The 25,328-nt window shown below is 36.7% G+C and overlaps 4 protein-coding genes and 1 non-coding gene across 13 annotated transcripts; 3 read left to right on the top strand and 2 right to left on the bottom strand.

The window, feature by feature from the left end:
* Positions 1–1,438: 1,438 nt before the first annotated feature.
* Positions 1,439–11,025, bottom strand: LOC117604013 (A-type potassium channel modulatory protein KCNIP2). Of its 3 annotated transcripts, none has more exons than XM_034323680.2 (5): positions 9,978–11,025; positions 2,093–2,320; positions 1,968–2,038; positions 1,676–1,894; positions 1,439–1,580 (listed from the first exon to the last, which is right to left on the bottom strand). In XM_034323680.2, exons 1-5 carry the CDS (start codon positions 10,138–10,140, stop codon positions 1,470–1,472), a joined length of 792 nt encoding a protein of 263 aa, XP_034179571.1. In that variant the 5' UTR covers positions 10,141–11,025; the 3' UTR covers positions 1,439–1,469. The 3 variants fall into 3 exon arrangements, with proteins under 3 accessions (XP_034179571.1, XP_034179572.1, XP_034179573.1); XM_034323681.2 differs by lacking the exon at positions 9,978–11,025 and adding an exon at positions 4,933–5,604; XM_034323682.2 differs by lacking the exon at positions 9,978–11,025 and adding an exon at positions 4,714–5,603.
* LOC117604003 (uncharacterized) lies at positions 6,768–9,930 on the top strand. The gene is made up of 4 exons (XM_034323668.1): positions 6,768–6,961; positions 7,091–7,303; positions 7,486–8,758; positions 8,846–9,930. Exons 1-4 carry the CDS (start codon positions 6,878–6,880, stop codon positions 9,409–9,411), a joined length of 2,136 nt encoding a protein of 711 aa, XP_034179559.1. The 5' UTR covers positions 6,768–6,877; the 3' UTR covers positions 9,412–9,930.
* A 2,148-nt stretch (positions 11,026–13,173) lies between the features above and the next one.
* mRpS26 (mitochondrial ribosomal protein S26) lies at positions 13,174–15,375 on the top strand. The gene is made up of 2 exons (XM_034323105.2): positions 13,174–13,629; positions 13,699–15,375. The coding sequence occupies exons 1-2, from the start codon at positions 13,388–13,390 to the stop codon at positions 14,111–14,113; spliced, it is 657 nt and encodes a 218-aa protein (XP_034178996.2). The 5' UTR covers positions 13,174–13,387; the 3' UTR covers positions 14,114–15,375.
* A 138-nt stretch (positions 15,376–15,513) lies between these two features.
* On the bottom strand, positions 15,514–21,564 carry Med (Smad/Smad4 homolog Medea). Of its 7 annotated transcripts, none has more exons than XM_034323100.2 (12): positions 21,310–21,562; positions 21,034–21,239; positions 20,781–20,929; positions 20,417–20,696; positions 19,980–20,234; positions 19,506–19,646; positions 19,111–19,296; positions 18,867–19,040; positions 18,547–18,801; positions 18,195–18,476; positions 17,990–18,120; positions 15,514–17,919 (listed from the first exon to the last, which is right to left on the bottom strand). In XM_034323100.2, the coding sequence occupies exons 2-12, from the start codon at positions 21,098–21,100 to the stop codon at positions 17,839–17,841; spliced, it is 2,001 nt and encodes a 666-aa protein (XP_034178991.1). In that variant the 5' UTR covers positions 21,101–21,239; positions 21,310–21,562; the 3' UTR covers positions 15,514–17,838. The 7 variants fall into 7 exon arrangements, with proteins under 7 accessions (XP_034178991.1, XP_034178993.1, XP_034178992.1 ...); XM_034323102.2 differs by having other exon boundaries at positions 19,111–19,269; XM_034323101.2 differs by having other exon boundaries at positions 19,111–19,299; positions 19,980–20,219; positions 21,310–21,560.
* A 737-nt stretch (positions 21,565–22,301) lies between these two features.
* Positions 22,302–22,373, top strand: TRNAA-CGC (transfer RNA alanine (anticodon CGC)). The gene has a single exon. It is a non-coding gene; the product is annotated as a tRNA-Ala (tRNA).
* The last annotated feature ends 2,955 nt before the right edge of the window (positions 22,374–25,328 follow it).

Genomic DNA, 25,328 nt, shown 5'->3' with positions numbered 1-25,328 from the left:
ATTGCACATTGCTAGAACAATTGAATGTATAAACAAACGAACCGATCTTTTCATATGCACGCTTACGTAGATAGTTACGTTCTCATTTGATATTCAATTACAATAGAGGTTTTTAATAAACTTGAGAAATTCAACAAATTCGATGATATTTGTACGCATAAAAGGATCGCATTCACGTATACCGTGATAGAGGACAATTAATCGTCTTAATAACAATAATTCTTTACGCGATACTTGTAATAAATAGTAAGGTACAAGAGAATCACAAGAGGCGTTGATTTCGCAGGATCACGTTTCTCTTAGTTGGTCGAGGGTACTACAATATATTACTGGGTTACTAGCTACATTTTCCATCGTGCATGGGTCATCGCAAGTATCATTAAACTTATAATCCATTGAACGAGTATATGTGAATACCTTAAAGCTTTGTATGACTTGTTCTGCTTATGTAACAAGTAGCCGAGTGTATCGAAGAGAACGTAGCAATGACGAGGAAACTTTTCAGTACTCGTTTAAATAGAAGGCAAGTTTGAAAAGATTGTCAAATATTATTTGCACACGCCTAACACCTAATGATTTTGGAACAAGAAAATAATTCTACTTGATCCTTGTCTTGGCCATTGTATCATTTGCAAACTATAGATCCAATGTGCAAAGATATCAGACAAATGTTTTTAATCAACGCATCTTACTATATTACTTACACATGTAAGAGACCCAAACGATGGACGATAGTAAAAGCTCTTTTCTTTTTAAAGTATCGTACTGAACTTTCAACCACGCGTATTAACATGCTGACTGTCACAATGAAGATTTGTTTAATTTTGTTAGGATAGTCAACGCGTTAAGGACGCGAACGGCAAAGAGGTACAAGTTAAAAGAAATATAGAGGTCGAGGATCGATCTTAACGATTTTTAAAACTCTTAAAATTCGTCGTTATTATAGCATGGAAATAAGTTTAAAGTTTTAATAAATCGAGGGACCAAATTGTCCTCATCGCATCGATCCTACCTAAGAATTCTGTGATACATGCGATTCGACAGATCACTCTAAATTATTAATCTTATACGACTGAAATATCAGTGGCAGGCTACAGTCGGATCGTTTTGAAACAATGTACTCGTTACTGAAATACCTTGTCCATTACAGATAACAAGTCAGAGTGATCTGATGGACGCACAAGATTTACAAGAGGATTCAACGCGACGAGGAGTAACAATTTGAAATACTGTTGGTTTTATCGTGCCTTGAATAGCACGCTTGAAAGACTAGGTAGGTGGGATAATATTTACAATCAGCGTTCGACGAGTTCGAATCGTAATTTTCCTTCAAAATTCAATTCCGTCTCAAAGATGGATAATTTTTCTAGAAATTACACGTAGAACTCAATTGAGCGCCATATTAAAATATTCAGGGAATCTGTGGCTTTTGGGGTTCGAAGAAGGATTATAAAATAATAGTAAAGATCTCATAAGACAGTGTCAAGGGTGTCGAGACTCCGCAATAGTTGCTCGTCCTTTGAACACCATTGTACTAATTCCTCGATTGTCACCACGCCGTCCTTGTTTGCGTCCATTAACTACGGAGAAAAGAAAAAGTTATATATTTAACGAAGCATATACTGAAATACGTGGAGCAACATCAACAGCGGTGAAATTGATTATTTTCCCTCACGTGAAAAATGCGATCGACGTGTTCTCTGGCAGCCACATGCGGCTCAACTATTTGTGGCTGGGTGTAACGGCCCAACATTTCGTATATGGAACCAACCACGTCCAGCATCTCTTCTTTACTGATCAATCCATCCCCGTCTAGATCGTAAAGGCCAAAGACCCACTGAAGTTTCTCCTCCACCGAACCCCTCGATACTTTCGACAAGATGGTAAGAAATTCCTGTACAAAGGTAAAGACAACATCGCTGTAGAACAGTATTGGTACATTGACAGACTTATAAGTACGAGCTTACCTCGAAGCTTATCTTTCCAGACGGTTTCCTCTTCATGGTGTTAAAGACGTAGTGAGCGTACTGGCTGGCATCTAAAAGTTTCAATGTTAAATAATAAGAGAACACTAAGGATTATTATGACTCACCTCCCTGAGGAAAGAACTGTGAAAATATCTGTTTGAAGGCTTCCTCGTCGACGAGACCGGTCGGGCATTCCTGCTTGAAACCACGATAAATCAGCTGTATCTCCTTCCTGGAGAATCTGGTGTTGGCCGCCAAGGTGGCAAGCTCCTCGGGCTTGTGCCGACCACCGAGGGCAAGGGCACCGGCGGTCGAACCCCCTAAAACGCCCCCGAGTTCTTCAAGTTCGCCCTCTGTAAGTTTGCCAACAGGCGGTTCGCTCCTAAAGACTGTACCACGCGTTCGAGATACTCCCCTCTCACCTTTGTTTTCTCTCAAATATGCTTGTTCTTCTACATTGTCAAGCTAAAGGGAAATACGCCGTTTCTCCTCTCTTTCACTAGCAGGCAGGAGAGGAGACGGCGACGGCGATATCTACTTACGAGACAGGGTGCAACGAGCTTGAACAGAGGCGCATTACCCGGGAGAAGATACGCCGGGTGCCCGAGAAACACAGCACGGCTGGATCTTCCAGGGAACCTGGCTACACCTCCCTTCAGCGAATACGGGGTTCTACGGGAGACAGTGCGCGCATTGCCAAGACGGACAATTACCTGGAGATGTACAGGTGCATAGACTTGCAGGCGGAGAACTCGTGAGCGAGAGAATAATAGGAAACGTTGCCCAGGTAAAACAGTCTGATGTAGTATCAACCCTCTGACGGTCGTACGTTTCAACGGATTATATTCCTTCTTAGCCTTACTCGACCGTCAAAGTGTCACCATTTTTTTGTCGGGCAATTTACGTATACGACCAATGCATGATCGCGAATATCGTTCAATAATTTTGTACTGGAAAAACTGCTGTCTTGAAGTTAGAACCAGAACGCAGATAAATTCGAACGAATCTCGATAAAGATTTGTACGAGGATCATGTTTTACTTGGGAAGAGGCAGAAATAATAGCTCGTGCATAATTCCATCTTTTTTATCCTTTTATCTAATTTGAAAAAGTACCAATATTACACGACGATGGAAAGATGCGTGTAGTAAGAAGAGAGAAAAAACAGTGAAGGTCTAATCAAGATATACTTCAGAGTTGGAAAGTGAAATCTATCGGATCAATCCGCTAAACTAGCAGCATCGAGCGGTCGCTTTCGTTAACGAGCAAATTGAAAGTGTCCACAACTCTTCCAGACACGCGTTTCACATTGAAACGGTACAGAAGGTGTAAAATCGATACTCATTAACGCTCTATTAATATAATAACCGTGGTCGAAATAAGATTCAAGACCGAACGAAAGCGTGACCCAACACTCGCGATGTACAGAAGGGTATCGAGCTCTAGGAGAGTAGTTGCTATCTCTACTCAAATATGCACCTAGCCAAAGAAGTTACCTAACGAGCCAAAAATCTACCAACATATTCTACGAGAGACTGTACACTGCTACACACACTACTATATGTATATTTATGAAAGTATCGCATCTACTTCGATGACAATCGCGTTGGTCAGACATTCGTCAATTCCTCGAACGATTCTGGGAATTTTTGAAGTTCGATGAATGATCAATTAAATCACGGTGCAAATAAATTCGCGCGTTTCTGGGATACCTAATATCATGCAATTATTTCTCTTTACGCATGCTTCCTTTCGATACTTGGAAACGACCAGACGAACCGATGTTTCTTTTTCGACAAATTTTCGATTTCACATCTACGATGCTCCGTGGGGGGTTCGTAGGCATCGTTCCACCGTGTACATACACTGTTTTAAAAACAATCACGGTTCGATCTCGCGTTTGCATGCTAACCCACGCGTGTTCTCTAATGATTTCTAATGCGCCTGAGAAGAATCGCCGACAGGTTTGAAAGCGAAACTCTATCAGGCTTGTTTACGCGGCTAAGGTAGAAGCTTCCCATTGATCGCTGCTAAAATTACGATCACGGAACTATGTAAAGAATTAGATTAGCCCCGCTACGGAGACGATGAAAGATTGAAAGAGCTACGAAGCTGGGTCGAAGAATCGATACGGTTAAGAAAGCTCTTACATTCGATGCGTCTACGTCTCTAAGAGGTCTCTAACTAAACAGTTAGATAGACTTTGATGAGGAGAAAAAGAGAAAAAGATTGCCTGTAGCGTACAGTTACCGAAGTAGAAATCATCTGAAACACGGTTGTAAGCTTCGAATTGCCTCGTATATGTACATATTATAGACGTATGTATACTCTGCACTGTAATTCCAATAGCAGCTCTGGTCCCGGGTCCCGGGCATCCGGGGTCACCATAGCAACGGGAGAGCTCCTACCCCGTTTTCCACCCCACTTTGCCATTCCGTTTTCGGAGCATTTGTCAATTGGAAAACGCGCTAGATGTACATACGCACGCACACGCACGCACGCAAACAGACACATACACGAGTCGAAAGAGTGAGATGTTACACAATTGCAAAGAGGATGATCGCGTTGGTCGGTTCCCTAAGCGGATCAACTATGATACCATGGTCAAGTACCCAGGATGCTATCTCTCATAACGTTAGGAATCGTCAACGGGTCAAACAAGATAACGAAGAAGAAGAAGAAGAAGAAAAAGAAGAAGTAGGAGGAGGACAGTTTAGTCGTCTGTCTCTGTCGAACGAGTCTCGCACCTTGCCGTTGCATCTTTGGCAGCTGTTAGCACTGACACACCGGAACGAACTGTTTCGCGATTAAGAGGGAGGTCCTAATAAGTTCGGGCCTGGGTTGTATCCGATCCTTTCGTCTCAAGGAGGATCTCTTTTTCCACGACGTATCGACTGGCCTTCGCCGATTACGGGAGAGGAAACTCGAGCGGCATTACAGTCGGCCTGTATGATTGATGGACTTACTTTTCTCGCGGTTCTTACGTGCCTTCATCGGCGATTCACGATCGAACGATCGCCTTTAGCGATCCAACACACTCGTCGTTTAACGTTCGAACGATCTCTTCCGGTCCCTTCTAACCGGATATCGAACCTGATCGAACCGCTTTGATTCTCTTCTTCCCTCTGCTTTTTTCTTTCGATATCGTATCTGGACCTTTGATCCAGATGTTTTCTCTTAGGTCGTCGTTTGAAACTTGGAAATCTCAGAAATACACCTTTAATTCACCGCGATCGATGTTCCACGATGGACTAAGGTAACCCAAGTGACTCTGGTAACGATGTGCGCGCTGCCCTCACGCTGATGCACTGATCAAACAACTGCCACGCAAAAGCACGGGGTTTGCTTACTTCCGCGCAAGCTCGAACTTTTATTAAACGGGCTATGTTACAAGCACCGTCAGATTGACAGATGAATATTATTTGAATAAACGTTCGGCTCGTTATTGGCCGTTTATGTCACCGCACACTCCATTTCGTTCGATCTCCTTCTTTAGGGGGTCATTGTTCACCGTATATTTACCCAGGGTTCCCTTCTTTCATAAACGAGAACACTCGACGATTCATCGATAAGAAGATAAAAGGAAACGAAAGCACGTGAATCGATAACAACCTTCCTGTCTTCTTCTTCGATAAAAAAATCTGTGTTGATATAAGCATGATTTATTCAATTAGAGTTGGGAAATATCGATGAGAATAGAAATGCGATGGATGTCTGACCGCAAACGACTTTACTACTGAGCGCGCCACGTCTCCCTATGCGTTGACTATACTACAGAGTGATTCTCGCGCCAGTTTACTCAAAGAAAATGCCGCCATACCAGTATGAATGGACCCAAGCCCAAAACCTTTTCACGGACACAGTATGCACCCCCGTCGAGATATCGATGACAGAAAAGGACTTGGGTCCATTCATACTGGTGTGGTGGCATTTCCTTTGCTACCTGTAGTATAGTCAACGCAAAGGGAGACGTGGCGCGCTCAGTAGTAAAGTCGTTTGCGGTCAGACATTCATCGCATTTCTATTCTCATCGATATTTCCCAACTCTAATTGAATAAATCATGCTTATATCAACACAGATTTTTTTATCGAAGAAGAAGACAGGAAGGTTGTTATCGATTCACGTGCTTTCGCTTCTGTTTTCTGTTTTAAGCTGAAATATTACATCGATGATTTTCTTCTCGAGTATAAATCATGTTCAAAGACAAGGGAAGCACATAATGCTTCAGTATTGTGCAAACATTATAAAGTAAACAAGAATCCCGTCCCGCTTGAATCGGAGCCAAAAGCATGTACGTAAAGCATGCTCGAAATTATCGGCGAACAAGAAAATGTTTCATTAATGGTAATTATCAGATCAATCGGATTAAGAAGAATGGTAACTTACCGTACAAAGTTACTCTTATCATAATGTTATTTATGCTGATGATAGAAGTATTATCGATCGGTATTATCGATTTCTAAGATCGTTATTTCCAGATGGCAGGATAATAGCATTTATGACTCGTTTTATTGAAAAAGGACCATTGTGTATGCAACAATAACTGAGGAACATACAATTCGTTAGTGTAATCACAATATTTTATCCTTTATATTTTTGTTGGTATTTCAATAATAATTGGTTTGTTATACAGCCGATGAAAAAATCCTTTGTCGAGTTAATATAAGTATAAGAAAAATCATCGTAAATTGTTGTTAAAATTGAGGAACGAGTTCCTTTGGATCGAAGCAAATTCAAATGAAGAACAGAGACACCTTTTGTGTCATTTGTTTTCGGTTAATTATAAAACGAATTTTTCAAATTAAAACGGACCGCGTAATTCAGTTAGCAGACGAATATTTCTATCGGCCATATCAGAAATAGGTAAGAACTAACAGAAGGATTACGACTGATTGTCTCGATGTTTGAAAATGAACGGAAACGATATTTCAAGATTATCGTATAAGGAATTGCAGGCCTTAGCTCTTAGATACCGAGTACCAGGTAACATAAAGGTAATTAATTTATTATTAATGATTTAAATTGAAAGATGGTCGAACTTATTCTTATTCGTTAATTTTCATTGCAAGACGACTAGTATGTAAACTGATTTTTGAAGGATCGATTATGATTTTTGATCGTAGAAGAAATTACTGGTTAAAGTGTTGCAAGCCGCGAAAGGTGGAAATGAAAACGAAGTTGGCCGACTATTGCAAGATCTTAAGCAAACTCGTAAGAAGAAAGTAAGAAAAATTAAAGTCAGAAAATTGGGGTTAACCTCCACACCATTAAACAGTCCAGATTACGTTATGGCCGATGATTATTATTGTCCTCAGCAGCAACCACCTTATCAATGGGTAAATTGCTTTTCATCTGATTTCACACATCGAACGCTCAGATTTATAACAATGCAACTTATGCATTATAAAATACGGCATTTGTTCAGAGAATTGATCAATTAGACAATCGCGTAATGAGCGCGTACGATTTCATAGATCGATTATTCGATCTAATTGAACATTTAATATTTTTTCTTCAGGTTGGAGCAGAAGAGGAAATTGCAAGTAGAGATAATGATGATCATAGAATTCCACACTATGAAGAGTTTAAACAATTTTTGTTAAAGAGAATACAGAGAGAATTTCAAACATATGATGCAAATAATAATCAAATAGAGAATTCAACTATAGTGGACTTAAGAACAGTACCTGTTTCATCTGATACATCTAAAGATCCTTTGAATGACTCTAATTATATTAAATCTAATATAATTGCTGTTAACAATACAGATTCTTTTGTGTATCAACCAAATGATAATGTAGAATATCAAACACTAGAAGATACAAATAACAATGAGCAAGGATCTATACTATTAAAAAAAATGTTGCAGGCACCAGTGGGTGCAAATTTGGGAGAAATAGCTAGTCCTGTCCTTGGAAGCTACCGGCTTTGGTCAATGGAGCAATATCAGTCTAACAGTTTACTAGATAATTCTGATACATTAACTGCTGAATCAGATAATCAAGACAATGAGGAAAATTTAGAAAGCAATACAGAATGTTATGGACTTCTAAGTGGCACTAAGGGAGAATACTTTTTAAATGAGTCAACATTTGTGAAAAATGTTGAGGAAATTGGTCAACAAATTTCCACTGTTTTAACAAATGTAAATGGCAATGAATATAAATACCCTTCCACAAACATTGATATGCATCAAGAATATGAAAATTGGACCATCACTAATGTCATGGAGGGAACAGATAACAGTTGTGTATCAGATGTTGAAACATCAAAAGTATTTCAACCTATATATTATGATAATATGGAGTCTGACACTGCAAATAAACCTGTAAGTGATGGAAATTTAACACACCAATATAGAGTGACAGAAAACGTACATCCTTACCATACAAATCAAACTTTATTGGGTCTGAACCCATCAGAAGAAAATCAGTATTATGACACACAGGTCATTTCCAGTGTACAATCTGATTGTACTAATACATATTATTTACAAAATTTAATCAAAGGTAGTACAGAAACTAATGTAGAATATTTACAAACTACACATTCATTTACAAATGCAAATATGGATCAAGACACATACACATCTACTATTTCTCAAACATTTTCTACTAATAACCACTACAATTCTGATCTACCGTATGAATACTCAAATTCACAAAATAATCAGGCAAGTATCCCACTATCTGGACATTCAGAACAATGTGAACAAAATTGTAATTCCACACAAACTAAATTCAATCATGAAAAAAATACATCAGGTACAATAGAAAAGGCACAAACAAATGGTATGTAATTATTATACTTAATTATTGTACTATGTAAAAAAAACATAATCTTTTATATATATCATATTATATTTTTAACATTTATAGGCATACTACACCCTTTTTGGCCCAAAAAAATGTCTAAAATTTCAACAGATTCAATTTTGGAGAATATCTTAAATTTTATTAATACCAAACGTATAGATTTCTCAAAATTAGAACAAACATCTTGTGTATATTGTTACATAGCTCCTATTGTCACACATACACCAGTATCATCAAATATATCGTGTTCTCAAAAAGAGAAGTTTGTTGCAGAATATAGGCAACATTCCTTTTCTCCATGTTGGTTACTCTATAACGATACTTCGTGCGGAATGCGCATGGCTAATTTACAATCAAAATTCGAAGAGACTGTGGTAGAAGACTCGCGAGTTCTTTACACACCATCATCAAACAGTAATTCAGACTTAAAGGACTCAATTGAGGAAAACGAGGATTCGATTACTGACGTATGGTCACATAATTATGCAAATTACGAAACGACAACAGAAAAAGATGCGCATATATGCGAAGATTTAAACGTTGAAGTTACAGACTGTTTATTTTCAGTGATAAATACTGAACCACTGGTCAATCAGGTGGACAATATTTCTAAGAGCCAAACTCAATAAAAAGAAAAATTGATATGTATTATTGTATTGATGGTACATAGAATTGAAAAAAAGGAAATAATTACACATTATTTGTATATTTAATAGAAGGATTGAATCTAATGGGAGAAATAGTTCATTATGTTATAATAATCATGTAAATTTATTTTTTCAATGTTAATGAACATGAAATGTTGTTGTTAATTATGAAGAAATAGAAATCGTAATAAACGCGAAAGGAAAATGAAATTTTCATTTTCTTAACGTTGGTGCTTTTGTTAATATTGAGTTTTGTTAATACAAACTCGTCGAAAATCATTCAAAAATGATGTATTTGATATAGGTAAAAATACGTACTGTTACTTTTGTAAATGGAGGACGAAGAAATGAACGAAGAGAAGATCGATAGCGGTAAAAATCGCTTTAAAAAGTAACTTAACATTTGTTTGAAGTACAATACCAAATGTTTGTTTCGTTCATTGCCTTTATCCTTGATTAATATATGTATTATTATATATTTGAGTAAGAAATAAATGATAAGCAAACAAATAGAAATATCATAATTTCTAAATTTCACTTCTACTTACTTGGAATTCCTTCTGTTTGCATTTGTGTCTTCAGATAATTGTAAACTTTCACAGGAATTGATTCTTTCCTCCGATTTTTATACATTCCTCTCTCGGAATCAACATTTTTCGAACTATTTTGCTTCTCTGAAGATTTACCCGGTGTTACGTGAACAGTATACATTTTCTTCGCTTAATCACCTTTTATAATTTTAATGCTTTCGAATATCTTTTTTTTCAGACTAAGTAATAATGAACAACTATTTCGTGTCCTGCTTGTAAGATATCTTTATTCTACGTTTAACGTTGTATAAAAACAGAAAATGTAAAGTATCACGCTTTGAATTTAGTGCAAGACATGGAAAAAAATTACACCAGAGATCTGATATGCGAGCTCATATCAAAACAAGATCTCTGACACTACTGCTTTAAAAAAAAGCAATACGGCTATGTAGGTAGAGTGCTGCGGCGCATTCGCTCTGTATCTAATGAGGTCCTCAAAACGTAAGACTAATTGTTTCACAGCTTCGTTCATTTTTGTATGAAGGTAATTTTGTAATTAAAAGAAAGAAATTTCAAAAAAAATAACTTTAATACATACTGCATTTATGACTAACGGGGGAAACTACGCAAATGTTACGTTCACTTATTAATGAAACTCTGCCATCGTATAGAGCTCGTCGAGCTGAATACGCCTGTACCCCATTTTGGGGGCAGACGGCTAATTGTTTAAAAGATATTAACAACTAAAGTTAGTTACTTCTTACATTGTGAAGTATAACAAACTCACACGTGGAAATGGTTAGCTCCGTGGTTAAACAAATGACTCGCAATCTAAAGGTGCAGGGTTGAAATCCTTGATCCCCCTAACCTTTTGTTTTTAATGGTAGTTTATTTCTTTTTGACTACCTATTACAGCTGTGTTATAGTCACTGCATTTATTAATAATTCATTATACTATACGTTGTAATTTTTATAGAATTTAAATTATGTTTTTCATCCAATACGTACGCACATTAACACCGTTACAGCATCGTATGCATATTTGCCATTACACACAATTATTTCTTACAATTTCAGTTTTGATCTTATTTAATCATGTTATATACAAATTTGCTGTTGTAATAACAAATAGGCACGTGTAAATTTATGATGCCGTAGCGATGTTAATGTATGTACTGGATAGAAAACATAATTTAAATTCTATAAAAAATAATTTTTAATAAAAAATACAATCGACTTCAAAGTGTAAAATAACTTATACTTCATTTTTACAACAAAATGCACTAAAAAGTATGAAATAATTTCTATTTCATTTATACAAATACCCATCAGCTATTAATAGATAAAACCTACAGGGTGATCCTCTCGCTAGTGAACACAAAGGAAGTGCCACCACAATAGAATGAAGAAGTCGACACCCCATTTTTGTCATCGCTTACTTGACAGAGGTGGCCCCTGCAGCGTAGACGGCTGTGTGCGTGAAAATGTGTGTAATAAGCAGAAGAGTCCCATTTAAACGCTGCGGAAAACAGAATATTTTCTTAACACATTTTCTCACACACAGCCGTTTCCGCTGCAGGGGTCACCTCCGTCAAGTAAGCGATGACAGAAATGGGGTGTCGACTTCTTCATTCTATTGTGGCGGCACTTCCTTTCGGGTAGCGTAGCGAGATGATCACCCTGTAGTATACTAAATACATTTCAACCTAATCGGAGGCGGCGCAAAATTAAAAAATTTTCTTCAACTTGTCCCGATCGTCAACCTTTGAGTAGCCGAATACATACAGGGTGATCCTCTCGCAGCCGGACACAAAGGAACACTGGCGACAATGATCCCCTTGACCGCACCACAAAGAGGTCCGCATTGTCATGTGCCAGCGGGGACCTAACCGGGCCGAGACAACTCTGTGTGGCTTCATGGTGCGGTCGAGGGGTTTATTGTCGCCAATACCTTTATGTCCTGCTGCGAGGGGATCACCCTGTATATATAGGCGAAGCGTGTATACCGCAGTTCACCAGAGTCCATAACTGCGACGCGCAGGTTGGAAAATGGTGAGGGAACGCAGCGAGCTCTTTGCTAATCGCTTTCCACTTCGTTTGGGAGTATCACCAATCAGGGCGAAGATGCGTACTGGAGATGCGCGAAGAACGAAAACTGGTCCTTTCGCAGTTATGGACTCTGGTGAACTGCGGTATAGATCTGTCTCTTTCCTATACAGGGTGTACCGTAAAGAGTGTTAGTCCATTGACGGGGTGATAGCTGGAGTGATTCTGAACAACATTTTCCTTTGCAAAAATGGTGTTTGAAGCTTCGTTTTTGAATTATTAAGGAAAAACACTGGCCAATCAGGGCGCGCATTGAACCACGAGAGCGTTGGCTTTCAACCGTGCTCGTGGTTGCGAACTAACGCATTGGCACAGCGTGGGTATCAAGGGAAGCGTGCGATAAATGTTATATCGTCTTAAATTAAGAACAATGTGGAATTATTGGTTGCTTATGAACAATGAATAAAATAATGAATCGATCATGTAGGTCACTAAAAAAAACGCCGTTCCACCGTACGCGAGGGCGAAATCGTCTTTTGTCGCAAACATTCTCGTACGCACGATCGACGCGGAATTTCGCTGGAGATTCGCTACAATACTAATAATTATTTTCAAAACATGTGAATGTGAGAGAAGTAAGGGGGAGGGGCCCGAGGAATAGTAGTAGGTGGTAGGGGAATCGTAACGTTTCTTCGAGCCGATCTTACTGCCGAACGCGCCAAGGAGAGCTTCGCTCTAAAAGAAAAATAAATAAGATAAATTACAAATTAAATTCGCCACACTATTTCGGATAATCGGTTGGTAACTTGTCGAGTAGTTTGAGCCGCTTTCTAGGAGATGGCGCTGAGGTCGAATTTTAAAAAATTTCAATTTATGGCGGTCTTTTTACAATACACGTTTACTAAACAATTAGAGAAAAAAGAAAGAAAGTGAGAGAGAGAAAGAAAGAAAGTGTGAGAGAGAGAGAAAGAAAGAATATCGACCCGATATCAGATTGAGGTATTAGGGACCCCGGAGCACCGGCGACACTCATTGCATACTGACATTATCGGCATCCGGGGTAGCAGGGACCCCGATACATTGTTGGCGCTCTGCATACCGACCTAATATCATCTTGTGGTGTCAGGGAGCGCCTAAATCATGACCCCTTGAAAACAAAGGCATGTCCAGTCTTCTACATCTGTAGTCACTGCCATAATTTTAATAAGAAAAGATATGTAACAATGTTTCGAACACATTGATGTTATTGCATGTTATTGGTCTAAAATAGTTTAAGAACATACTTCAATTGCAACAAGATACCAGGTTAAAATTATTGTTATAAAGGTGTGAGTTTACACTTCTGTAACGTAATACAACATTACTATAAAACATCTGTAACAATGATGAGATCGGTGACACTGGGAACGAATGCTTTAACAGTTCGAAACTTAAATGCTTGTGACTGTTTAAAATTTAATGGAACTCAAATTCAAAGTATAAGATGGAAGAGGAAACCAATTTGGTTACCTACAGCAAAGTCTAAAATGTTTAGAATACCACAGCATGCTCCTATGCCTGAAGATGAAAAGATTGAACTTCAACGATTATATCAAAATTATAAAACACTGTCCAACTCTGTATTGTATGTTATTAACATTATTATATATAATACAATTATAATACATGAAATGATATAATATGTTTGTTTCAGAAAATATTTTCGTAAAAAGTACAATGAAACTATAAAAATATTAGAGACACATGTTGTAGAAGAAAATATGAAAAAGGATTTTGAAGTATGTAGTTATCTAAATGACTTATGGAATAAACAAGTAGCTGCAGCACGGAAAGAGAGATTAGCCAATGAGAGAGTAAATCGTATGGAAGAAATTGCTATGAAGTTAAAAGAAAAACAAGAAAGAGATTTACAAATTCAAAAACGAGTAGATGCAGAAATTAGGAAGGCAAAAGAAGAATCTTCAACATTTATTACTCCTAAAAACATAGACAAAAGTATTGATGATGCATTAGAAACTATTGTAGATCATAATGCTGCAATTGATCTGAATGGTAATTTTTATAAGGATGAGCCTACAGTATCTGTATCATTAAATGCAACAAATTGAATATAGGTAGTCTACAGTAAATTGTTTATATCTTGATAAGTCGTTTAAATAAATATAACAACCTTGTACATAATTGTATTTGTATATTCACTTCATCACTATCAAATTTAATTTAATAAATTGTTCTAATTCACAGAATATGTTTATTGAAAATGATCATATATACTGTAATGTATTTATAATGTACAATAACAAAAAGTTTATAAACACATTCATTCAAATTTGGTAAGCACACGTGCATTACAACATGGTACACAGACATCAATCATTTTTTTGATTTCTTAGCCTGTTTTTCCATATTGTTATACCTTACACTCCGTGCAACTCATCTGCACAAATGTTATTTTAACAACCTAATAATGTATTATCGTTATACAGTTTTACAAACGCACACAATGTTTTGCGAGTAAAAATGATATAATAGTGTAATTTGCCTGCATCGACGATAATCACAGATATTAATTCGTATGAGGCTTATTTTTGTAGTATTCACTGAAATATCGTAACTTTAACACCATGAAAATCTATACCTGAATGAGATTGTGTTCGAACGCATGATTAAAATGTTTATATGCGATTTTACTTGCATTATGTATTGCGACATATTTGTTAAGAATAATTACTTTTACATTTCGTACATACTTGTAACATTATGGTGTAATCGTATTATCGGAATATCTTTGGTTTAAACATACACAATTTGTTTAGAAAAAACAATGATAATTAGATCACTATTTTTGAAGTAAACTCGAAAATTTAAATAAACGCATTTGATGATAAATGATCTGTGCTTCAGTTTATTTGTAAAATGTAGAAAAGCAGTAGTAATCTGTTACTTTACATGTAATTATCTTGAATTATATGAATAGCAATGCTAAGATATAATTCTATTCTGATACTTATTGTATGTACTTGTGTGTATATGTTCCTAAAATTTAAGAACAAATCTTTGAGTTTCAAAATCTATAATTAACGACGAATCATTGTATTAAAATACACTGCTACGTCTAACATAATCGACAATGATCAAATAAATATAACAAACCTTTTTACTTGATTTAAATATTGAACAATAGAATTAAGTATTAAAATATTAAACAGTAAATTTCTAAGATAGCAAGTTATATTGCATACACTCTGATAAAAGTGAGAAAAAAAGCAATAATTATGATATTCCTTATTAAATTACCATTGTTGTTTTTCGATTATTAACATAAGTTACATAGGCATTTTATTACTTTTACAACTATCAACTATGGTATCTTTGACATAAGACAGAGCTATTGCACTTTGATACTGGTTCTAATGTATGTATGAAACTATTGTTCAGAGGCATCATTGAAGTATCATATGAACACGTTAGCAGAACAGTTTCCATTGTAAAATTTCTGAGCTTTGGATTCTATTTCATACGCCTATTTTTACTTATCTTATACCCTATTTGTGAATGCTACAATTGATTTCAAATGTACCAGTTTTTACAGTGCATCTTATATTATCACATAAGATTAATTCAGCTTAATTGTAGATATACAAAATTTGTCTCTGAACTTTGTAAAATCTATGGATGTAGGACGTACTGAAGCACCACAATTTAAACATGTGTTGCATTCGTATTTTATCAGCTTGGTAAAAATATAGGATTTATAAAAGTTCTTATTCCCGTTTGTTATTTCATGTATGGTATGTATGAAAATGATGGCACATGTATTTCTAAAGCGAACTTGGCGGTAAGTGTGCTTAAACACGACTTTTCCTTTTTATTTGAGCTCTGCATCTTTTGTTTGGTATAGACAAAAAAAAAAATGTTAAAAACAATCTATCATGTATTTTATCAATAAAATACAGACTTTGCAAAGATTTAGCGAATAACATTATTCTCCATTTTGTTATTCATTAACAAATCTACATCCTTCTGTTATTGTACAACTTATTTCTTTCTTTTATCAACTTTCAATCTCTCTCTCACTCTCTCTTTTAAATTGTATCTTAAACGATGTTATTACATTAATTTCCTTCTTTTCAACCTTGTTTCTGCCACTCAACATATTACATAACTTTACATAATGAGAATAAAGCATCTCAAAATAACTGAACGTTCACTTAATCAAGAATAACTCATTTTTTTTCTCTCATAATATATGCTTATATGTACAAAATCCTACTCGCATTTGTATCAATGAGACTGATCTTGATTAAGTGCAATGTAAGAAATGCAAGGACAACATGAACACAAACAGCTAAATAATCTCTACTTAAGGATAACAAAGAAGCAAAAATTCAGAATACTATAATTTGCATCAATTAATAAAAACAAGCAGTAAACTTTTCACTTTATCTAAAAGTAAATAAAGATAACATAATGATGGTATGCGTACATATACATATGCATAGATATATATGTATGTATATATATGGGTAGGTATAAAATTTGGTCAACTTTTTCTCTGTATGGTATTATCAAATATAGCATATATATAAGAATATTTTGTACGAATATAGAATAATAAAATGGTTGATAAACAGTAAGTATAATTATTCAACAAGTACTACATGGTAATAGTAGTAACATTGGTAGTTGATTATCGGAGAGACAAGCGAGTTAAAATTCACATAAAACATGATCAGTTCTTGCTGGACTTTTCAAAGTACAAGATCGTACCACGTTTTAAAGGATTTCATATTTGTCTCACCGCTAACAACTATATTAATAATTATAATAATACTAACTACAGAATTAATTCATGTTCTTACGAGAAAAAAAAAGATAAAAAAGAACAAGTATGAAATATCATTATGAACCCAATATTGCAAGTATGTAATGATTTTTGGTTGTAAAGTATAAAACAATCAACACAAAAGGTTACTCTAACAGTACAATACCAAATTACTGTCAGTACAACTAATGTTTCTTTTTAACTATTCAATTGCTCCCTTAATGTTCAACTATGTAAACATCTTTCATTACACCTTTTTTCTGACTGTATATTATCATTACCTCTCTGATACTATAGATTCATAGAATAACTTATACAATATTTTTAATAATACTTACATATACTAATTGTTTACTGACAGTATTTTGAAATGTATTGCATCATCAGAAAACCTTCCTACTATGCACACATATAACCCATTTGTTCACTTGTTATACTCAACATAAACATTGTATTTTATCGTTCTTTAAGTAGGATGTATCTCAGTTAAGCTATCTTACAAAGCTAATCTCAAAAAACGAGATTATGACTATTAATGTTTCCGAAAGTATCACGTTTTACCCATGCATTTTGCTGAGCTCGCTAAACCATGTCATGAAAACTGTATTTTTTCCTTTGAATCAGATCTTTGCTGCCTATTAAAATATAAGTCTTTCATCCTACCTTCGCATGTTTTTTGTAGATACGATTCCTTCTTCTTAAAATATAATTTTTCATGAACAAAAATAATATCTCCTTTGCATGACGTTTGTACGTTGACGGTAATGCAAGGCCGTGGCACACATTTTATTCTACGCGTAAATCATGTGTGTAAAATATATAAAAAATTTCAGCGAAAATCGCGGTTAATATAACTCTATGTTTTCTTTTGAACTTCGTATTCGCATTGTTTTTAACATTTTTATATCGTATATGTATGCATTTTATATATTTTGCACACTTGATGTAGAATTTGTAGCAATGTGATGTCTTTTTTGTAACATTTGTATTATTCAAAATAAAATAAAATTATTCAATTCCGCGGGGACCATCTATTGGCATAGTATGTAAAACTTCATCCAGTAACTGAAGAGCTCTGTGCAAGTGAACCTATACCAAGCATGTATCTTACTTACTCTTCAATTGTTAAAATAATTAACAATGGTAAAATTATACATACCTCTATCCAACATGGAGTTTCTTTTATACTTTGACGGGGATAGTCGGGACCCCAGCCTTTCACAAAACTTAAACGTAAAATACAAAGTCGTCGGAGATCATCTACGCCTATCCCTGCTGCTGCGCTAAGACCTACATTATAATATACAATCAATCAAATATTTATAGAATTACTTCTACGGTAATTAAAAAACTAATGTACAAACTTTTAGTAATTGGTGCTCCATGCGTCAAATGTCCCGCTACAGCAGCAGCTTGTGCCGCAGCTGCAGCTTGAGCAGTAGCAGCTTGTCCTCTCATTTGTTTGTGACACTGTCGTAAATCAAAGACCTTAATATACGCAGAAGGATAAATTTTATGTACGGCATCACCGGGTGCACGACCTGCTTCTCGGTCTAAATAGTAAGACTGTACAAAGACACTATGTTCACTTTGGCATCTTAACCAAACGTCTCCTTCGCCTCTTAAATCTAACACAACTCCTTTTCCTGAAAAGTTTGTAATTGCAGTAACTAAATATCATTGGCAGAAATGAATGGGAAGCATAACTTGTTATACCTATGTGAAGTCGCGCCTTTTCACTTTGTTCTGTTCTGTGTACATTACTCAATGCGCCTAAACAGAACCTGTTACCACCGCTTGGATCGACATATCCATCGACTGTTACGGTAGGACAACCGCTGCTTACTTTAAATGTTTCTCCTACTTGAGTGTCTAACTCAAAATAGCCAACAGAACACCAATATTCTGGCGCTGGTTGCGTAGAAAGTAAACCACCAATGTTTCCACCTACTTCACCTCCATGACCACCCCCTATTGGAAATATGAATGATGAAATTCGAAAAATAGTACGACGTATTTTTCTATTATTAACTCACAGAAAGAGGTAGGATGAAGATGCCTATGATCCGGAGGTTGCATGCTTTGTGTATATGTAAGAGTATTAGCTCCAGTCCACTGCGGAGCACCTGAATTGTAAGAAGCTGTACCCACTGGAAATCCATTTGGATGATGAAGGTGTACAGGTGATACAGGAGAACTTTGACCTTCTCCTAATTAAAATATATTTTTTTTAATTCTATTTTACATATCAATGAAGTTATAAAAAGTACAATCATATACCTAAGGATGCTGTTAATGCATCAACAGTAGATGGTTGGTTAAGGTCTTGAGGAGGAGTATTTGTTCCATAAAATGTTTCAGTAGATTGTCCTTGGGAAGGACTCAGCATTTGTGCACCATTACCTCCACCAGATGAACTCAATGACTGCTGTTGGCTACCTACGGTGTGACTCATTGGATGTACTACTGCTGCAAAATTAAATACAACTCGTACACAATACAGGCAACAGAACATAAAATTTCAATCATACTCAAACTGTCCATAATTTCTGAAAATAATTACATGTAAAATTTTACTACCAATCTCAACAAAGTTGGCACGAAGCAAAAGAAAAAAAACAGCAAATAGACGGAAAATAATAAGAATATAAAAAAGCATTCTATTATATACGTACGATGATGAATGTTACGCGTTGTAGGATGATGAGGTGTAGGAATCCAGGTTTGCCTGGGGCAATTATTCTCATCCAATTTATTGTGTGGGTTACCATTATTATTCCCTCCCCCATTACTGCCAAACACACCCTCACCACTAGCTGTGTCAAACAACAAAAGGAAAAAAGAAAGAATAAAGCTAAAATGAAACTGAACTAGCAATGAAAGGTAATACCAAATAAAGCATTATTAATAAAAAATTTGCAAGAAAAAGATAAAAGTTCTTTATAATCTAATATTGCAACAACAAAGCACCTCTATTACTTATATGCATTTCTCAATATCATAAAATTTTTATTACATACACATGCTTCATATTTAAATAAATCAAAGCATTTTGTATATGAACAAATATTTGTCATTATCTTGATAATACACAATTTTTACAATGGATAATAAAATTTTCCAAAAAATAAGTACAAAATTTTACTTACTTGGATTAGGCGGAGCTAAGCCTGGTATAAAACTCTGTTGAGAGGGTTGAGTGTTATTGGATGATGTAGGTTGAGCAGGTGGATGATGTTGAATAGTTTGGTTCATTTCTCCATCAACATCCATTGCAGTTCCTACTGCACCGGCCGCTGCACTTCCACCACCGCCAACCGAGTACTCATCTTTGACCAATCTACCTGGTCCCACGCCTACTCCCGACTGTAGAGTCAGCCCAGATAGGTCTGTAAAGAACGGGTCTGTGCGGGGAAACCAACCCATTCCATCATACACCAAGGCCACAACAATAAATCATTTACACTTATGGTGCTACAAATGAATTCACAGAAGCTTTGGAAAGAAACAATGCAACGAAAAGAATGTTGATTGAAGCACATGATCTCTTTATGGAAATAAGCAAAAAATATGTTTCATAACATACCTATGCCAGGAGATACAACTCTCTCATAGTGATACGGATTTACACATACAGAATCACATTTTAAGTCAAAAGCAAACTGGCAGTATTTGACGTGTTTTAATTCATTCTTGTGTAAATCTGGCCATCTCCAAATTCGTGCATAAATAACATGTGGAAAACCTTTACGACCAGCAACTTGTAGCCTACCATCAAGAGTTCTCTGTATTGTAACACATTTACTGGGATGTGCTCCATTTGTAGTAATAGCTGTTATCAAGCTATCTAATTCATCTCTCTTTTCCTGAAAAAATAAAAATATGAATTCTTCCATAACTTAGAATCAAGTTTCTCAATAATATAAATTTATTTAAGTAGTAATGCTCACTTTAAGTTTTTTCACCAAAGATTCAATGGCACGTTTGCTGAATCCTTCACTTTCACCACCCTGACGGTGGCACATGAGCGAATGTACTATACTTAAACATGCATCTGCACTAGTCGGGGCACTAGGAGCGATTCCTGTCATTTCTCTCACTATACACAGGTATTTATATTATATAATAAATTTGTGTCGACGGAGTACCAAAGAAACATCAAAATTTGGAACATTTGTACAAAATAGCATAATCAGAACTTACATTCTGGATTAGGTTGCATTGGGGGCGAGGGATACAGATGACCTCCCCCGCCCGCCAATCCAACCATCTCTGTGAAAGCCGTGGCGAATACCGTTCCAATTCTTCGATTGAGACACTATTCTTATCCTTGGCTTCGACGTACTTAAGTTTTTATGATTTACCATCTAACAACGATCTGCTAGCCATGTGTCGTAGACGTGGATTCGCTGAAAGTGTAAAACAGTTAAATATATCGGAAGCAATCAACTATGAAATATTAATAAACACAGAACAAACCTAATCGGTTGACGAACTAATACAAGTCGATTATGTACGAAATAACCTTACTCGAATCTTTTTGCGATGACGTACCGTGAACTGACAGTTACTTCGAGTAGGACGCTGCTAGTTTTTTTCGGAGGTTAGATTGAATCGTTGCGACATCAGTAGAACCTAGTAGAACCGTACCAGTGACTACAGATACAACAAGACCAGACGTGCCTTTGTTCTCGAGGGTCACGACTGTAGTGGGTCTCAGACACCCCTAGGTGAAGTTAGGTCTACACTTAGAGATCACAGTCGGTATGATAATCATGCCTGTTTTACCAGTCTCTCTCTTACCCCACCTCGCACTGATAACAAAAAAAACACATTCTTTTAATAATTTTTGGGTCTGGTGCCGATTTTAACTGATTTCCAAAAAAATAAAATCAAAGGGAGTCAAAATTGTGTCTTCAGTTGCGTATGTGCGGCGTGGTAGTAGAGGGATTGTTAAAACAGGCGCGACTGTAATACCGACTCTGCTCTCTGCACGCAGACCTAACTTCACTTGGGGGTGTTTGAAACTCCCAAAATCATGTTCCTCGAGAACAAAGGCATGTCTAGTCTTTTTGCATCTGTAGTCACTGGTTGCGTCTTATTGTTAGTCGTCTCATCTATTCCTTTTTTCTCATATAACTTTTACCAAATATTCCTTTATGTTATCGGTTGACAGTACTATTACTGTACAGCTGTGTTGAAAAGCTTTAATGCAGTTAAAATATGATGAAGAATGTTTATTATTTTCAAAAATGTAGATATTCAGGCAGTATATCTTTATTCATTACGTATTGATTACAAAATAATACAATAATACAAAATACAATATAATAATATATTTAAAAATACAAAATTAGATTGGACGATCTTATTTTTTAATATACAATAGAATAAAATTAATTCTTTGTTTATTTTTATTTAAAATAAAATTATGCGCTTCTTCTTCAAAGCGAAAGAAGCTCTACTTAAATGGGGGTGTAACTCAGTGGTAGAGTGTCTGCTTCGCATGCTGAAAGTCCTGGGTTCAAATCCCAGCTCCTCCAAAACAACTTTTTTTTTCATTTTTTCATAAAAACAATTTTATGTTGTACTATACGCAATTGCGATATAATAAACTGCAATATTGCTTGAAAGATATTCCAATTCATATAGAAGTATCAGCATATGAACGAAGAAGTAGATGTGCGTCCCGACCCATTGATAAGCACTTGAGCAGCAGGAGATATGGTAATTTCTAACCCAACCTAATCACTCCTGCGGCACTAGTACTTAGGAACAGGACAGGATTTATGATCCATTGATCGTAGTCCATCTTCATCTTATGATTCCATCGACGGTCATATTATTCCTTGGGCATGTTACTTCAAATCCCTATAATAAACAGTATCGTACAGAATTAATCAATAAAAATATTACTTCAAGAAGAGAGAGAGAAAAAAAATAGCCAGTGTATTAGTTCTTGCACAGTTAGGCCTATTCTTCACTAACAAACAATGAAGAGCCTTGTTCACGGTATGAGCGCATTCGTGTATTCAAGAACGTATTAATACGGTGAAATATATTACACGGTAATATGGTTGAAATTGTAACAAATGAAATTATCCTGTAAGAAAATCCTAATGTAACGTAAGTGAGTATGATTCGCTATAATTTAGCGCAAGATTAGATAATCGACAGAAGAATACAGTAGCCCCATAGATATTGCGTGACACATTCGCTATGCGTACGCTATAATCGTTTTACGAAACGGATAGAAGTCCTAAGTCAATAAAGTTACCCTATTTATAAGAATTAGCGCGCTAATAGACAGATTTTTTTCAAAAATATAAAGTTGTTACTAACCGGTACCGATAGTAAAAATTTACGTCATAGTTATTAGCCCGGACGTGGTACCGTATACTATATATCGTGCAAACTATAATGACGCGTTGACACACAGTGGTACTCATTGAAGCGACCTCGAGAAGTCATTAAAGTCGCCCACTATTGTAGCCTCTTCGTTCTTTCTTCCCTTCTTCCTTCTCTCCAAGAAATTTCAAACGCAAAGCAGCACCACATCGCATTGAAACCTGTTGCTTCAGTCCTCACAATGCTCTGAATCAGAGATCCTTTTCATCTAACGAAAAGGTGCATCCAAAGGTGCCGGGGACTTCGATTAACACGTCCCTGCTCTCGTTATTAGACCTTACTTAAATTCGTCGATCGGTTCCGCTGCAAAATACAAGAAAGAAGAGAAAGTGAATTTCCTAGTTATTTTGAGAAAGTAAAATGAAACGAATATCGTGAATAATAATATCGTCTACGGAAATGCGTGCACTCGAGATAGAGAGAGGGAGCCTACAATCGAATCTTTGATTTCGTCGGTCCGCGTCCCTCCGTATAACGCTTCTCGTTTCATCAAACATCGTATTCATCCGTCTCACTAGTCGTGGTACGAGTCGATGGATCTGGTCAGCACGATCTTTTTCGAACAAATTTCTCCGAGACTTCTGTTTGATGATTCACGGCGCTAGTGAAGCATAGAAGTAACAACCACCGAACTTCTTCTTCATCTTCTTCTATTCATCGTTATCGAATAGTTGTGTATCCGCAAAACGAAATGGACTGCTGTTGCGAGAATGTCGAGTTAAAAATGCAAATCCATCGTAAGCCAAAGAGGATTACTAGAAGATGTCGCGGGTCTTGCAGATTCAGCTGGACGCGCGGCCCCTTCTGCCACGCATCTTGCACGCATAATGCGCGCGCGCGCTTGCTCTTCTCTTGCTGGTAGCGCTTCGTTTTTTCCTCTCTTCGACGAAGATCAGACGTATGAAAGAGAAAAAGTACGTTCAACGGCGAACGAGGAGAAAGATAAAACGGATACGTAAGAGGATCGAAAGAAAGAAGCGAAGAATTCCAGAAAAGGGGAAGTCGTGAACCATCGGACCGGAGAGAAGAAGGGGAAAATAGAGGGAGTAGTAGACCAATTAACGTTAATTTCTGTTAATGTCGGCTCCCTCTGGGTGTTCGTGAAATAGCTCGTCAACTTATTAGGCAACGATGCGCAAATTGTGGGTGGATGACAGACGGGAGGGAAAAGAAGATTCCGAGAAGCGAAGGAGGGTTCCAGGAACGAAAATGTATAAAAAAAATGCGATTCGTGCCTCGAAAAGATACTTGAGAAAAATCCTACCGACACGCGGTTGGGAAAAAATCTCGCGGTGCCACGAGAAAGCCTGGACCACTGTGTGTCTCGTCGCGACCGAAAGCGTTGTTCTATTTTAAGAGCGACGAGTCTTTCGTATCAAGATCGGGATATAGTTTACGATTTTCCCGTAACTGTCTCGACGGACACAATTTTTCGCCTTACAATTATTGCGTCATTCCCGACAGTTGAGAGGACAGGAGAGACCTAGATTGAGAAGATGCAACAGGTAACAGGAAGCTGTGAATAAACTCTCTGGCCTCCGGCATCGTTACCGTTTTCGCTTTGAACCTACACGTTCAAAGTTCTCTCGTTAAAAACTTTATTTCATCGATGCTACTCCGATTCTAGGACCTTCGACTTTCTTCGGAGACCGTTCTCTTGTGTTTCTAGACATTATCGTACGCGTCGGGGTCAAGAAGTCGCAAAGATAAAAGCGAACCACGGTTCCGGGTACCATTATGTTCAGAACAACCAAATCATGCCTTTAATTACAATGTACAGCATGTTGTACATATTTGTAAGGAAGAATCGTTTGTTTTCGTAGGTGGACTACGATGCTTGTCGTTTCCTTGATCGACACCGATGATCGTGTCGGTGCATTTTCCTTCTCGTTTTATTTCTCGAGGCTTCGATATGTTTGTCAAGTGTCAGGTTGGAACGATACTTTTGCGGGGTTACATGTGCGGTCGCGTGCGATCTCGTTTCAGATGTAAACCGAGTATGGAAAAACATAAGTATGTAGTTGGGAGCAATCGAGTTTTGAGGAGCACGCAAACGGCCTATGTATCTTCGCGAATGAAAGAAAACCGAG

Source organism: Osmia lignaria, chromosome 11 (assembly GCF_051020975.1).
Source record: "Osmia lignaria lignaria isolate PbOS001 chromosome 11, iyOsmLign1, whole genome shotgun sequence".
In the NCBI taxonomy this organism is placed as follows: domain Eukaryota; kingdom Metazoa; phylum Arthropoda; class Insecta; order Hymenoptera; family Megachilidae; genus Osmia; species Osmia lignaria.
Note: the sequence above shows the minus strand (reverse complement) of the source record. Positions and strands in the feature narration are given on the sequence as shown.

What these genes read in the sequence shown, in the direction of transcription:
- Med (XM_034323097.2), bottom strand. Translation starts at nt 21,100, where the DNA reads ATGGTTGGATTGGCGGGCGGGGGAGGTCATCTGTATCCCTCGCCCCCA. An exon ending in AGTTGTATCTCCTGGCATAG is followed by an intron (nt 20,235 to 20,416) that starts GTATGTTATGAA and finishes TTCCCCGCACAG; the next exon opens with ACCCGTTCTTTACAGACCTA. An exon ending in AACGCGTAACATTCATCATC is followed by an intron (nt 19,300 to 19,505) that starts GTACGTATATAA and finishes TTAATTTTGCAG; the next exon opens with CAGTAGTACATCCAATGAGT.
- LOC117604013 (XM_034323680.2), bottom strand. Translation starts at nt 10,140, where the DNA reads ATGTATACTGTTCACGTAACACCGGGTAAATCTTCAGAGAAGCAAAAT. An exon ending in GCAAACAGAAGGAATTCCAA is followed by an intron (nt 2,321 to 9,977) that starts GTAAGTAGAAGT and finishes GCAAACTTACAG; the next exon opens with AGGGCGAACTTGAAGAACTC. An exon ending in ACGTCGATCGCATTTTTCAC is followed by an intron (nt 1,581 to 1,675) that starts GTGAGGGAAAAT and finishes TTTTCTCCGTAG; the next exon opens with TTAATGGACGCAAACAAGGA.
- LOC117604003 (XM_034323668.1), top strand. Translation starts at nt 6,878, where the DNA reads ATGAACGGAAACGATATTTCAAGATTATCGTATAAGGAATTGCAGGCC. An exon ending in GAGTACCAGGTAACATAAAG is followed by an intron (nt 6,962 to 7,090) that starts GTAATTAATTTA and finishes TTTTGATCGTAG; the next exon opens with AAGAAATTACTGGTTAAAGT. An exon ending in AGCAACCACCTTATCAATGG is followed by an intron (nt 7,304 to 7,485) that starts GTAAATTGCTTT and finishes TTTTTTCTTCAG; the next exon opens with GTTGGAGCAGAAGAGGAAAT.
- mRpS26 (XM_034323105.2), top strand. Translation starts at nt 13,388, where the DNA reads ATGATGAGATCGGTGACACTGGGAACGAATGCTTTAACAGTTCGAAAC. An exon ending in ACACTGTCCAACTCTGTATT is followed by an intron (nt 13,630 to 13,698) that starts GTATGTTATTAA and finishes TGTTTGTTTCAG; the next exon opens with AAAATATTTTCGTAAAAAGT.